Source organism: Numenius arquata, chromosome 3 (assembly GCF_964106895.1).
Source record: "Numenius arquata chromosome 3, bNumArq3.hap1.1, whole genome shotgun sequence".
NCBI classification, from domain to species: Eukaryota; Metazoa; Chordata; class Aves; order Charadriiformes; family Scolopacidae; genus Numenius; species Numenius arquata.
The window spans coordinates 54821764-54837102 of record NC_133578.1 but is presented as its reverse complement, the minus strand read 5'-3'; the positions used below and the strand labels follow the sequence as shown (position 1 = coordinate 54837102).

At 37.6% G+C, this 15339-nt stretch overlaps 1 protein-coding gene across 2 annotated transcripts in view; it reads right to left on the bottom strand.

The window, feature by feature from the left end:
- Positions 1-14677, bottom strand: part of VPS13B (vacuolar protein sorting 13 homolog B) — a 475565-nt gene extending 460888 nt beyond the window's left edge. For both annotated transcript variants that reach the window (XM_074145995.1, XM_074145994.1), the window contains exons 1-2: positions 14531-14677; positions 7277-7420 (exon numbers count right to left, since the gene is read on the bottom strand). In XM_074145995.1, coding sequence (XP_074002096.1) covers positions 7277-7420; positions 14531-14677 — 291 coding nt within the window. The remainder of the gene's footprint in view (positions 1-7276; positions 7421-14530) is intronic.
- Between the last annotated feature and the right edge of the window lie 662 nt (positions 14678-15339).

The window sequence follows — 15339 nt, the reverse complement described above, 5'->3', positions numbered from 1 at the left end:
CTGTGTTCTAGCAATTTGCTCTGAAGAAAGAAAAATCCCCAAACAATTTTCAAAGCATAGTCATTTAATATATTATTTCCTAAGACTGAAATATTATGACAGATTCAAGAAATTCAGCACTATTCAGTATTCCCCAGAAGATTCATACACGTGGAAAACAACCCCAATGTATCCAAAATTAGTATTATCTTTCCAAAATACAGCATCCTGACAAGGTTCCATGAAAATGAGAGATTTCTCAGCTAGCCAGGTGTTCCAAGGTAAACAAATGAAATCCTTCATGTAAGCTTGATACCCTCATTTGATTAAACAATGTATTTATAATTACCTGTAAAGCTACGAAAGCTTTAAGGACCACCACCCACTACCCCCAAAAAACACCTCCCCCCTTCACATTCATCAGGTGGCTTTAATTCCTTCTCACCTATTTGTCCATTTGGCTGCCCCAGCCCTCCTCTATGTACTACTCCTATCTGCATCATCCCTTCCTCTCGCTACTTGCAAAAGACAGTTCTCCAACTGATGTTCTGCATAAGACCAGCGAACTTCAAAAGGCATGCTCCAAACAGGTTCCTTGCGCTAAGCTAACACCACCATAAATCTGATATAAATTGTGAGATGCCTGCTTTCGTAAATATGGCTGGGACTCTACAGCAAGTCAGAGAGGACTCCAGGAGATGTCTCTCGGAAACACACATATCCTGCAACAATCCAGTTAACTCAAACTTCACCTGATGAAGGAAGAAAACCGGAGTTGCAGGCTCTGCAGCTGCAGGGTTGTTTAACAGGCTATAATAAGTTCATATATTAAGTGAGGTACAGAGCTAGCACCACACAAGTATTTGAAAAAGAGCTCAGCCTCCAAACCTAGAACATTGATTTGGGAGTTAAAATGAAGCTCATGTGCACTTATATATAAAGAATTAAAACATTATGACCTATATTTATACATAAGTAAATATATTTCTGTCCTTCTTGGACTTAAAGGACAATTAAGCTGTTTTGAGGGGGTTTGGGGGGTTTTTTGGGGGGGGCAATGGGTTGTTTAAAACTTAAAGTGTTATTTCCTCTTTGGCAAGGCGATGTTTTCCAACACACAACAGACATCTTAAAAAGACAGTTAGCCAGACCAAGCCAATATAGCCAAATAATCATAAAAAACAAATAATCTTTAATCCTAAATACTTAAATTTTAGGAAAGCAAAGAGCAACTTGGAATAGATCACAAGAAGCCTAGGCCATATGCTTAAGACAAACTGCAAGAATATACTAAAAGACACAAAGTGCCACAAATCATGGCAAGGCAACCAAGGAACCTGAGGTCTTGAGTCTCAACAAAACCCCAACAGTTGACAAGCATTACTACCTCCAGAAGAAATTTGTTTTTAAACAGCAATCCTCCACAAATACAGCAGCTGTAAGATAATACATCCATGTCAAATTAGCTTTACAGCTACCAGGACTGCATTACGAAGACTGTCTTTCAATCATTTTTTGCAAACTGAAGGAAACCATCAGTTTAGAAAGATTTAAAACTTGATAGTTTCACTCCTTGAAATGCTACCTCGTTCTAATAAGCATTTAATTTTCAGCCAGTTGGAGAAAGTGTTTAGAAAACAAGCAGGCAGAAAGGTAAACACACCTTGTTGGCATCTTTCATGTATATGTGTATTGTCACAATAAAAAAAAACACAAACAAACAGGAAAATGTTACAAAACCCAGAAAGTTTGGTTACAGTGGGCACTCATACATTCCCTTTCTTGCTCAGTCATACACTGTTTGGCTGCTCAGAAAGGTGTCCTCCTAGTGAGATCCTTCTAACGTAAACAGAGTCACAAATATTCTGAAGATACTGGGACAGTTTATCATGCCTTGTCCCTATGAGCATTCTCAAGAGCTGGGTACAGCGCTGCTGGTAAAGATGTCACCCTGTATTGCATGAAGCAGAAAGCAAAGTGCTTACTATCCAAAGTCTTGTTCTTCAGCAGAAACACTGAAAAGCAAGGCTCACTCACCAGACTAAGCACTAGGATTAGGCCAGGATTGCCCCTCTATCTTTACCTGTAGGCAGCACACCAGTATTGGCTTAGGGTCCAGGCACAAGCACAGAAGAATCCAGGGGGACCACTCATACCTTTCATAGTAATCCATTTCAGACATTTGAAAGACATTTCAGACATGATCACCATCATTGAGCCCTGAAAAAGGCTGAAATTCACAAGGAAACTGTCCAAAAATCACTAACATGGTAACAGCCACTTTGGTAAATAAACTATTCAGGTTTAGGCAACACAATGGCAGTGGAAGGACTTCTACAGCTACAGTAATAAGAAATGTGCCCACGTGCGTCTCTGCAGTAATTCTGCTTGCTAAAGAAGAAATTGCCTTTGTGAATTTGTTCAATCTAAAATGTCAGATGCCTTGCTTTTAAAGACTTTCATATGAAAGTGCTTAGTAGAAAAAAAATTAGTAAGTTACATCATCACTCTTGCTTGCCCAGCCAGAACGTATGAATATTAATCCAGCTTTAATCAAAGATGTTCAGTATCTCCTCTTCAACCACTCATTTGAAAACACTGGAAATACAAAGACAAGTGCAACCAAATGCTGCAAGGCCTTTTCTAGCAGCTGTAACAGCCTGCCTTCACTGCTTCATCTACTGAAAGAGTAAGTTTACTACATGTTTTTGAAAGATTTGTGGGACATTGTATTTCTTCCTCAGAAAGATAATAACCCTGAAAGAGAACCTCCTACCTAAACCACTTCTTTTCACATCCAACAATTCACAGAAAACGTAAGAATTCTTCAGACTGGAGATCTTGATAAGATATGGCATAAAACCCAACCAAAGGTTCTGCCAAACTTTCCTGAACCTTTGGAAAAGATTAAACTACTTAAAGTCCAATTTACACGAAGGATTTAGTTAATTAAAATTAATACAGAAATTGTTCTTGTTACTTACATATACTTATTTGTATGCACACTCACAGATAAAATCCCCTTTGTTGTATTAAGCTAGTAAAATAAATAAAAGCAGCATGAACTGGCTGCTTAATGATGAATTTCGTATTTGTGATTAACCTGAGATTATGATTCAACACTAGCTGATGACAGTTTGCCTCCTGTAGTGCAGCTCTCGATATAAACTTCATCTTAAACTTTGTATAGAAGTGTTAGAACTCAGTATCAGATTTACTGAACTAAAGATACCACTATGAAAATGAGCGAGTAGCAAATTAAAATATTTCAAAAATAAAGACCTTAAGGTTCTACATGAAAAAAATGAAAAGCAGAAAGCCAGGCCACTAAAGACTGTTAGTTAATCCTCTGACTTGAAGTCTTACCATATTTTTGCCATCACTGAGCAGTGTACGTATACACTCAGAAAAAACAGCACAGCCACATTCATTTGAACTACTATAACCCAGGTGAGGAGGAGAAAAGCAGTAAAGCAGTGCTTCAGACCTGGAGCTAGCTTTACCACCTAAGCAAAAACTTTATATAACTATACGCTCAAACACAAGCCTTCTGTCTTCAAAGTCCTTCATAACCTGTCTGCACACCCTATCTACCATCTTGATCATTTCCCAGTCAAGATCAATTTCTGCTTTCAGCATTCTTTGATGACAGTCTCTACTGATTGTCAGATAAGAATGGGTCTGCTATTCTGACAATCATGCTTGTGGGCTGTTCTCCACTGTTTCCACACAATTATGCTATTCCTTCAAAAACTTCTTTGTAATGCCTCATAAAAGGAACAGTGCTTAATTGTCTGTATGCTCATCCAAACAGCTACTGGGTTTCCCTGTACCCCTGTAAGTGCTTGTATCTAACAGTCCTCCCGGTTTCCATAATTAGTTATCCTTGGGAAAAGGGAGAGCTTTCATATTTATATACATCAGCATATTCCTGATGCACTGTGTCCTGAGTAAAGGCAAGGACTCCAAAAATGAAGCAATAATACAGATAATACACGTCTCCTTGAATCTCCTCATTTGCGTCAGTTCCAAGGCTAAAAACCGCAGAATTCAAGGTTGAACATAAAGTTGACTAATCTTGCAGTTAGTTTTAATGTCAGGAAGATGAAGGAAAAACAGAAACATACTTGCCCTTCCCAATTTGTACAGTCTGAATTGAAAGCCTTTGGTTTGGGCACAGAGGTATTGTAGCATGGAGAGGCAACGAAAAATGAGCAAAGAATTTCAAATAGCTTTTATTAAAAAAAATTGGGTAGAAAAGAAAAAAGTTAAGGGCCTAACAGTGCAAAAACTTAGAAAATCTCTAGGAGAAAAAACAGCATCAAGAGAGGTTTAGCAAGAGGATTTCAATTCTAGATAAAAGTCCTGAAGTTTAGTATGCAGAGATAAGTAGTGAGAAGAATATAACACCAGGAATTTAACCGCCCCCTAAAATAATACATAACATTCATGAAGAACAGTCCCATGGGAGTCAATTAACATAACTTAACAAACAGAAGTCAAGCGAACTTCAGGACCACATATAAGTGTTTAAGAACACATTTCAAATAGTACTTACCAACATATTTCATGAATTTGATAACATTATAAATGGTCATACTTAAAACTCAGTGCTGCAGAGGATTACTTTCAGTAGCAGAAAAACTCAGGTACAGTTTCATTAAGCTGACAAAGCAAACCAAAATGCCTCACACTCAATTTCTACTTCAATTACTGGCAACAAGTAACTTCATAACCCAAAGAGCACGTATGAAGCATGTTCAATAGGACACCACTTTAATCACTGCAAAGTTCTGCTCCTGATGCACTTAAACTTCATTTTCTTATAAAATAGCCATATTTATTTAACATTCTTGTTTTAGAAGTAGTAGTATCACCTGTAAACAAGGAGGCAAGAAAAAAAAGCACAAAGAAGAGGCGGGGGAAGCAACAACCTTCAAGATGCTCAAACTTCAAAATTCACTAAAAATACCACTAATTCTACACTCTGGATTTTGTATATCACTGGGTGAACTTACCACTTTTCTGCTTAGAAAATAATATTAGCCTAAAACTAGAAGTTGAGCCACGACTGTCTACTCCAAACTTTTATCTCCTGTGAGGAGATGCTGCAATAGCATAAACAACAAAAATAAAGCCAAACTAACACCGAAACTGAATTAACAATGACACAGTATCACAGTAAAGCACGGATGTACAACAGCATTCCCAGGGGGCTGACACTCTTCAAAAACATAAAGGGAGAGAGGTTTTTAGCTCAAAGACCTGTAGGGTCCATTGGACAATAGCTTCAAACAATGCCCTGTATTTTAATCCCCGTACATCTTCAAAATAAACATTATTTGAAATAACCCTTTTCCAAAGAATACACATCATACTAAATTGAGGTCAGAAACTTTATTTTTGCACTGGTGAAATTATGCATGTGCTCAGAGGTTTCACCTGAGGAACTAAAATGCAGGATCAAGCCACTAAATTGTTGGGAACTAAAGTAGGCTTTCTTGCTAATTATGCTTTTTGCTCATATGAGGTTCTTGGCAGAACAGTTCCAGTTGGAGTTAAATTCATTGCAAGGTCATTTTATTATCATTTTCCAGAGAAATATTCTATTGCATTCAGGTTTTTTACTCACTGATTACAAAGATTTTTATGACAATTGGTTTTAGCCAATTGTCACACTCAAAGTTTGAACACAAGAATTTGTCAAAACATTTTCTTTTTCTAAAACACTTTCAAATAGTAATTAAAGAAATAAAATTCAAGCTGTCAACTTTTTAAACCATATCCTTAGAAAACAGCATAAGAGTGTTTTCATTTACATTCTTGTTAGTCAAAGGTAATCCTTCTATGGCACAGACCCAAATTTTACCCTCCTGAGTGTACATACCACTGAATAATTTGTTCAAATGTCAGTTGCAATTTTCAAAAATCCTTTCCTGCCCCTGAATCTTAAACATCTGTAACAAATACTTGTTTTGAGAGTACTTTACATTCATGACACTTGACCTTTTGCTGTATGCACCACAAAATTTAAGTTTCAAATACCATGCAAGCAGGAAATCTGATCATTCTGGTAGTAGCCATCTGCATGGTCCAATATCAAATATTAATTTTGGGTTGCACAAAGTCATGGGCTACAAAACTTCTTCTGCAACTTCTTAATTAGTTGCAATTTGCTGCTTCTAAAACACATTTCTTGTTGAACATCTGGCCTCGAAATCTTACCTTAACATTGGAAAAGTACTTTGCATTTGGTTGTTGTGTGCACACATGTGTGTATATGCACATAGATTAAGTGTAACTACACAACACAAGCAGATACTTTGTGGGTGGCATACCTAGGAGTAGGAATTTCTACTCCAGCAACAAAAGCCTTTTAACTCTGGAATTGTAAAAGAGTATTACAAGAAACATCAAATGTAATGGAAAAAGTGTTTTCCAATGTTCCTGATGGCTTGTATCTAATTTTTGATGTTAAATGTTAACAGCTCAAACATCCTATGAAGCACTTGAAAGCTTTGCACGAATTGGAATTTTCTTTTGCATGATCCTTAATGTAACTGGAAGACTATGTTGAAACTGCAATGTGACCAAGGCTTTGAAAAAAACCCAAAAGCAAACAAAAAAACCCACCACAAAAACCTCTCTACAGTTAAAGAGCCACACTGACTGAAAAAACAAGTTCAACATTAAGATACGCAAGTACTTTTTGTTATATGAATTAGACATATAACAAAACTGAGCCACAACATATTTCAGCTTTATTGTGTCAGAAGGAAGTCTTTCCTGAACCTGTGAAATGTCGCAGTGGCCAAACTATTGCAAGCAACTAAACAAAAAGCCCTTTGAGACCCTTGTATCTAAGAAGCCTTCCAAGCGCATTCAAGCAAGTACTACAATATCTAAAGGGAAAACAGAATTACACTCCAGGAGCCGTAAAGCACACCAACACCTCTTCTGAAAAATACCCAGTGTACAGCTCAGAGCTGTCTCAAGCAACCAGCACTGCTTCTTGAGAGGCAGAAACTGGGAGCACACAGGATGCCATATTGCTCAAAGCACTATTAACACGCTTTTACATCTGCAAGAACACAGCTAGAGCTAATAAAGAATTAAAGACAAGCATACAGGAAACTATTAGCCATGATAAGAATAACAATATTACCCTCTCAGAAAATAACAGGGAGCACAATTTCACGTGCCTTATGCTTCATATGGCTTTAAAGAAAGTGACCTATATAAGCCATTATTCTCATCAACTTCTTAATGTTAGAACAGCATTCATCACATTTCTTACCTGAGCTCCATCCTTTAATTTCAAGATGCATTCCATTGTATTGATAGTGATGACAACTGGTTCTGATCCCAATTTTGTCCATGGCACATGAATCCGAAGTTCATGGATATGCCCACTTAAAAAAGTAAATGGTAGTTTCAGCTCCTAACAACAACAAAAGAAGCGGTGAATTAACTAATGAAAGATACCAAGATTCAAGACGCATTTGTAACTTAAAATAGTGTGGCTCTAGCACAAAACATAAGTCAAAATTTGTTCTCCCTCCTCAGATCAGAGGTGTGCAATGGGTCTTGGCAACTGGCTTTAGAATCACTTGCATGCTTACGTTACAATTAGTCTGTTCAAAGGAGACATTTGGATTACCATGGCCTTGATAACAAAAGACAGTTTAAAATCACCTCCCTTGCATGAAGCTACTGCAAAATGCATCATTTTTCAAGGGAGAAATAGAAGTGAACCAAGCGAAAGTAAATACTTAAACTGATATGTAACCTGCGTTATTCTGAAGAACACAAATTTGGAATTAAACAAACATTGACAAAGCCACACAAAGGCAATTTTCTCCAAAATATTTTAGTACTTACGTTTTAGTATATTTTACAGTTGTAAGAGTCTGGTGATCTTAAGATTGGCCCATTGTTGCCCCTTTCACATCAAACTGCTCAGTAAATACAAAGTTATTAAATTCTTCATTGGCAAAATCAGACTCCTCCTCTCCCAAGGCCTAACATGGATGTCACACTGCTTTAAAAACTGGCACAAGTCAGTCCAGAACTCCTAACAAATGCCTGGCACTCCACCCGCTCAATGCACAGATCACACCTCTATAGGACAGCCACAGTGAGCCAGCTGCTGCATGCAGCAAGTCACCAGGAAACCATGTCCCAAGGGTTTAGCCAAATTCTTCAGATATAAAGAGTTGACATTTCTCCAGCAGCTTCAGAGGTTCTCCTGGGAAGCATGAGCTTAACCCTTATCAGACAGAAGGTCAGGCTAGAGACCTGGTCCCAGGACTTGAAATCAAGATTCAGAATAATGAAAATAAATGCTTAGTGCAAAATAAAGAAACAATATTTTATGTGTCAGAATTTTAAGTCTGCATTCTCAACACTAACGATTCTAATGATGAGGCCTCAATGACAACATATCTTCTCACTTTTCTCATCTCCTATCCTGACATTTTCAGTTATCAAGGTTTAGAGTTTCAATGGAGAAAAAAAACCAACCGATGTCTTCACTTGGAGTTGTTTAAACTCTTAAACACAGACAGGCTTGGGGGATTAACCACCTCCCTAGGAAGCCTATTCCAGTGACTAACCACCCTCTTGGTAGAGAAAAGCTTCCTAACGTCCAGTCTTAACCTCCCCTGGTGCAGCTTTCAACCATTCCTACGTGTCCTGTTTCTGGATCCCAGGGAGAAGAGACCAGCACTCCCCTCTCCACATCCCCTCCTCAGGAAGCTGGAGAGATCAGCGAGGTCACCCCTCAGCATCCTTTTCTCCAAACTAGACAAGCCCAAAGTCCTTAGCTGCTCCTCATGGGACATTCCTTCCAGTCCTTTCGCCAGCTTTGTTGCCCTCCTCTGGAAGCATTCAAGGACCTTCACATCCTTCTTCAGTTGTGGGGCCCAGAACTGCACACAGTGCCTAAGGTGAGGCCACACCAACGCTGAATACCTCTTTGACCGGCTGATTACACTGTATTTGATGCAGCCAGGATGATATTCACCCGCTTGGCTGCCAGGGTACACTGCTGGCTCATCTTGAGCTTGCTGTTGACCACCCCCCCCAGATTCTTAACTGCTGTGTTTCTTAGTGAACTCAGAGACATAAACCTTTGCTCAAAACTTCAGAATTTCCCTGGCAAAACTGGGCCACCTGGGGCTTAAGCACCTTTGCACCTCAGCCCAGTTTATGTATTTACACACTTTGATGCAGCACTCCTAGAATGAGTAGAATTTAAACAGAGATGGTCCATAAACTCTGAGGTCAAACAGGCAAGTTGCTAGGGAATTCCAGACAAACACATAGAAGTGGATCCAGAAAGTCTGTTTTCCTGCACTGCTTGACTCTAGACCTATCCCTGCTGTATACAAGTTCTACACAAATAAAATTTGAGGACAAGTGGATTTTGCATTTAGTACTTGACATATATTATAAAGTCTACCCATAGAATATTTCTGTGAAGTTAGTTGATGTTATTATTTACCTAACATCTTGAAACTGTAATCAAATCTTAGTGACATGTTTTGAAAGCCCACTAAGAATTTTGATTTTTCTAAGTAGTAACCGTGCTGTAAGTTAAGAGTCGAAATAACCACTACCATAACTGTGGCGGGTTAGCATCCCGAGGTAGCCTCTGATTAGTCACCCAAAAGAGAAGTCAACTATTCTTACGCACAAATATCTAGCGCCATCACAGCAACAACAGCTGCTAAGAAGCAATACTAAGCTCCATTCTGCAGCTGATACCTCCTCAGCCTTTCTACAGGTACTATGAAAAAGTTCATCTTGCATCTAAGAGCTAAGAGTAGACTTAAGTATATTCACTGCTGACAAAATCTTCAGAAGACAACTACACAAAGTTATAGCTGTAATTTTTTCTGGCAAAGCACAGCTTTCAGTTTGCAAATTAGCTTTGGGGGTTTAATGAGCTTTCATTAACAAAGTTAAAAAGCCACACCCATCTCACACCAGGGAAACTCCCGACTGCTACCTCGGCCATGCTTACACAAAGTCACATCTAATTTCAAGTCCCCATTCTGAAAGATGAGAGTTACAGACCTTCTCATAAAACCAGTTTGAAGAAAACTGTTAATTTGTTTTTACAAAGTGTTTTTTTCTTCATTTCATTCACTAATATACTGAAGGAATTCAGTTAAAAGCTTCAGTCCTAAAAATTCAGCCTTAGGCTTACAATCAACACAAAATTTTAGTCTAGACAGTTTCAGTTAAACCACTGAAAAGCAACTACTGGACAGTTCAGCTACAGATGTTGCTACCTTACGTCCCACAGCCTGGGGGGGGAGGGGAGAGAACACAACACAGGACACAGAAATAAATGATCAAAAAATATGCAATATAGAAATACAGTATGACTTTAGACAATGCTTTCATGAATTAAGACAGCAAACTATTACTATCAACAGTAATAGAAATAAATTCTGTTTCCAGACTTGCCGATACATAATTTTTATGTCACCAATACCCCAATGTCTACTTAGATCCTGACTTGCGTTCACAAATTTATGTTATGAGTTTACTTCAAAAGGCATTCCAAAGTGGTTTTACACTATTTGCTGGATGGGTTTAACACATTCTCATTTTTGTCTGGTTAACTGTAAGATATTGAAAGAAACAGAAGTAGGAATTCTTTCAAAATGAGGTGATGCAACCAAATGCACAGCGTATTTACAAGCCACTGTTCTTTAAGGGAATTTAGATACAAATGTTGTCTGACATTATCCTAATTGCAAAAGCAAGTTTCCTTAAAGCAATGCAGAGAAATCTTTGTGGTGCTATTTCAGTAGACAATACAAAACAAATGTGTACCATATTTAGTAACTTGTTCATAATACAACATAACAAAGATCATTTTTATTCCTCCCCCTTTCCTGTGCAATCTTTCCCCTTTCATTAAGTACTGCATGAAATTCTTAATGTATCTTTTGTATTTGTGAATGATTACACTTTACACTTCAGGTTTACATTTACGTCACATAAATCCTTCAAAAAAATTATGATATAGCTGAAAACAAACTCCTGGGCTTGACTCATACATGACTGATATCATGCAAGACTGCAGACTAGACGATCATAATTTCCCTTGCCCTAAAATACAAGGCTCTCCCAAACTTCAGGGTGATAGGCAAGTATTGTTTCCTCCATGTCAGTATTAACTGAAATACAGCCTTGAATGTGAAGAAAAGGTATTTCACAAGTAACCTAGTGGCCCATAACAGACACTTACAGTAAGGATATTTTCATGCCTTCATTTCCTTAATATTATTTCAAGTATATTAGCATTTTTTCATATTTCTTTCTAAGTTCTTTCAGATATGAAAAGTCCACACTACAATAAAATTCACTAATTGCTAGATCAAGTCCTCTTTTGTCTCCCAATCAAAGACCGTTCTATCTTTGCTTATAAAAGAGCTAACATAGTAAGCTATGATGCTATAGAAATACACACAAACAGTAAAAATAAAAGCTCCCCACGTATCTTACCTCTTTGGTACCACTATGACAACAGAAATATTACACAAAAACTAGTTACCAAATTCAGTTACCAAATTCATAGGCAATTCTGTTACCTCTGGTATCATAGTGACCTCCACCACAATTTTTAGATTTAATCTTCAACTAAAGACAATTATTATAAAATTAACTGGCTATTCAAAGAGTAACATAATTATGTACAAAAGCTACATTGTACCTAGAAGGTTGAACCTGAGTACAAACTAGTACTCAGCTTTCACTAGTATTCCCCCACATACACAACAAACAAGGGGAAAGGAGCAGGGGAAGGAGAGATCTAAGAGTTATTGCAATAGCATTCAGCCTAGTTTAATGCAAGCACATAAAGCATACAAAAATATATGTAAAAACATGCATAAGCATTTTCACGTACTGAAACCTTCTCTTTGTGTTCGATAAATCTTCTATGTCAACAACTATATTACAACTAATTTCAAAAGGTATTGGTTCCAACTTGGTCCCAAACCCAAAGATCTTCTACAATAGACAGCAGTTTACCCTCTGTTCTTTGGAATTCTGTTTGCTGGCCCATAGAGCGCAATGTGACATGGGAACACTAACATCGGCTGAAGTTCAAGGAACGAAGGGAGAAAGCACAGACTTGTTCCCAAACTTGTTATAAGGTGCTTTGTCCAGGTAGTTTGGCAGCTATGCTGACGTTCCCAAAAAATCACGTAGAGTTCCACAAAAGCTGGCATTCTGTGAAAACGTTTAAGGCTCCAGACAAAGATATCCAGGGTATGTGCATTTGTATCCAAAGCCTAAAGTACAAAATTAAGGCTGCATTTATGCCAGATAAGGAGCAGGGAACCAGGCTGGGGACAACAGCCCAGGACAGAAAGGATGTTAGAAGACCAGAGCAGTTAAGGTGACTAATTTTGGATATTATGAATCCAATCAGGCAAAGAACCCAAACAAAATATTATATACTGGTAATTTTTAGAGAGTTTAGCTTTTCAAGGGAGCGCTCTGCCAGCTGAAAATCCTTGGGGATATAGTACTACACACCCAAAGAGTTTTGCTGAGCAGGCATAAAGCAGCACCCCTTCCACAAAAAAAAAAGAGAAAAAGACATCCTAAATACAGTCTGTAGGTCCAGGTAAGTTCCAAAGAATAATAAAAGCCAAATTCAGATGACTACATTTCACATAAACACAGAGTCAAATAATGTAAAAAAATTAATCTGAGCTAAATTTTGTGTTCATCACATACTCACATCACCATTCAAGCTCATAAGACATAAGCACAGGTACATAAGGTAACATCTGCCTCTACGAAAGCCATGACATTAACAGATTGCACTGGATATTTAGGTACCCAGCTGATACGTAGGCAGACAAAGATGAAGACAGGGATCACCTGCAGCAGAGTGCAACTATTTGAAAGGGAACCACATAGATGATGGCAGCAAAATCCTAAAAACGCCAGGTAATATAAGCAAATTTAATATATCCATCCCAAATCATTCTTTGTTACTAAGACAAACTTTTTCTCTACACAGTATAGCAGTTTACCCAAAGAGGAAGTTTTCACAACCAAGACAGGAGATTTCAAGACTCAACTGGAGAAAACCAGAAGCCAATCTGACAATGCTGGCAACAGCCCTGCTCAGAACACGAGGATGGACTAGACAGCCTCCCGAATTCCCTCTGATCAGCCCTTCTTTGATTCCATAATACATACAGTAAAAAAAAAAAAAAAGCTTTAAATATTCACAGGAGGAACATATCCTACACAACTGAAGTCTAGTATCCATATCAGCTGTATGGACAAGCTGTACCAAGAAAATGAGGAACTAAAAGACTTGAGAGAAAACACAGAGGCCACCAAATACTTGAAGGAAGCCAAATCAGGCTCTTCACAGAAAACAGGACAGGATCTTTTGAAACACTGCCTCCTCTTCCAAAGTAGGATCAGAGATACTTAATTAACCATAAATATTATGGTTAATTATTATTATTATTCACATTCTAAAAGGTCTCCCCTGATAGAGACCATGCGGTCTTCTCAGTCTACTCCAATGCCTCAGAATTCAATTAAAACATGAGAAAATTGTCCTTGATGTCCCATTTAAGTTTTACTGAGTGCAATTTATCCCATTCTTTGTCTCATCCATGTAACTCTTGCCCTATCTTGTCTCTCCTTATTTTACTCAAAATTAGATCCACATTCCCTGTCTATTTTATTCTTCTTTCAATGGCCATATTGTCTAAATCTCCCATTATTTTTTGCTGCATTTCTCTCAGCTCCTTCACTTGGAAGCAGGACTCCAGCTAAGACTTGCTACACCACACACAACAGCAAACAGCTTTATCTGGCTCACACACTCGGCTCCTTAAGTTGCCAACTCAGATAATGATAGAAGGAAACAGTCCCTCCGCTAAGACTACTAGCTCATATTGACAGCTACAGGTTCCAAACTCTGTATCAATTGTTTTATATTGGTCAAGCTTGTCTTTTTAAGGCTAAGTTTTACAGAGCCTCCTGATCTAACCCACACAAACCAGTTGATCAGACACGTCCCTCAATTACTCTTAAGTTTAGATACAACTGGAATGATGAAAACTGGAATCATAAAACAATATGAGAACACAAATCTGTATTTACTGTGCATAAATAAGAAGAGATCCTACTTTACTTTGTGATATTTTGAATTAGTTAGTACATGCAATTAGTAAATATGCCTGGAAAATCAAATTAACTAATGTTCATGCTGTATAACTATTGTTACTGAAAGAAGAAACATGTCCACAAAAACAGCCTTTCTCCTCACACCCCGTAACTTACAGAATGTGCAAAGAATTGCCATTCATTACTAAATAAATAGCATTGAATTAATGCAAGAATAACTAAATTCGGGGGGCGGGGAAGTACTTGTGTAAGAAAAAAAAACAGTGAGTACTAAATGAACATTTATCTGCACTGACCAATCCAAACTATTTAGTCAATTTCTTTCAGACCAAAGACATAAACTGTAACTATCGTAAACATAACATACCTGTTCAAGTACATCCAATTTTAATTCAAGTTTACTGAGTACAACATCCCCTCCCCAGAGTGACAACTGTAGATCTGAAGGCTTCAAGTTCTTTATGTAGCGATTCACATAACTCATCAAAATAGGAGTTACATATGACTCCAGCATTCTGGAAGATTTCTGTATTACAGGTCAAGTACTAGGGGAAAAAAAAAAAAAAAAAAAAAGACAGGACAATGAGATATTATTTATAAATCTGTCAGCCTGATTTTCAATAAGGCAACAGTCACATTGCTTGGACGTATAAAAAATTATATTTCAAATTCTGCTTTCTAAACATATATATGTATATGTAGAGACAGATATACCTACACATAAATAGGTGTAGGTGAAATATACCAAGACGTATACACATGACATGAAATATACCAAGACGTATACACATGACATGAAATATACCAAGACGTATACACATGACATGAAATATACCAAGACGTATACACATGACATGAAATATACCAAGACGTATACAAGACACATACACATGAAACATACCAAGACAAAAGGACACCTGTTTTCATTTACAAATTTCCGACTTTTATATATATACATATGTGTGTTTATATATATATATATATAAACTAATAATTGGCTTGCTCACTATCAAAAGAAAAGCCAACCCAAAAAAAATCATAAAAACAAAGAAGGAGGGGATCAAGCAGCCTACCATGCTTTCACATGAAATTTAAGTGACAAAAACCGTGGAACTTTTAAGTGATAAAAGTCCACACTAAAACATCACCTTAGACACACCTCACCCATCTGATACC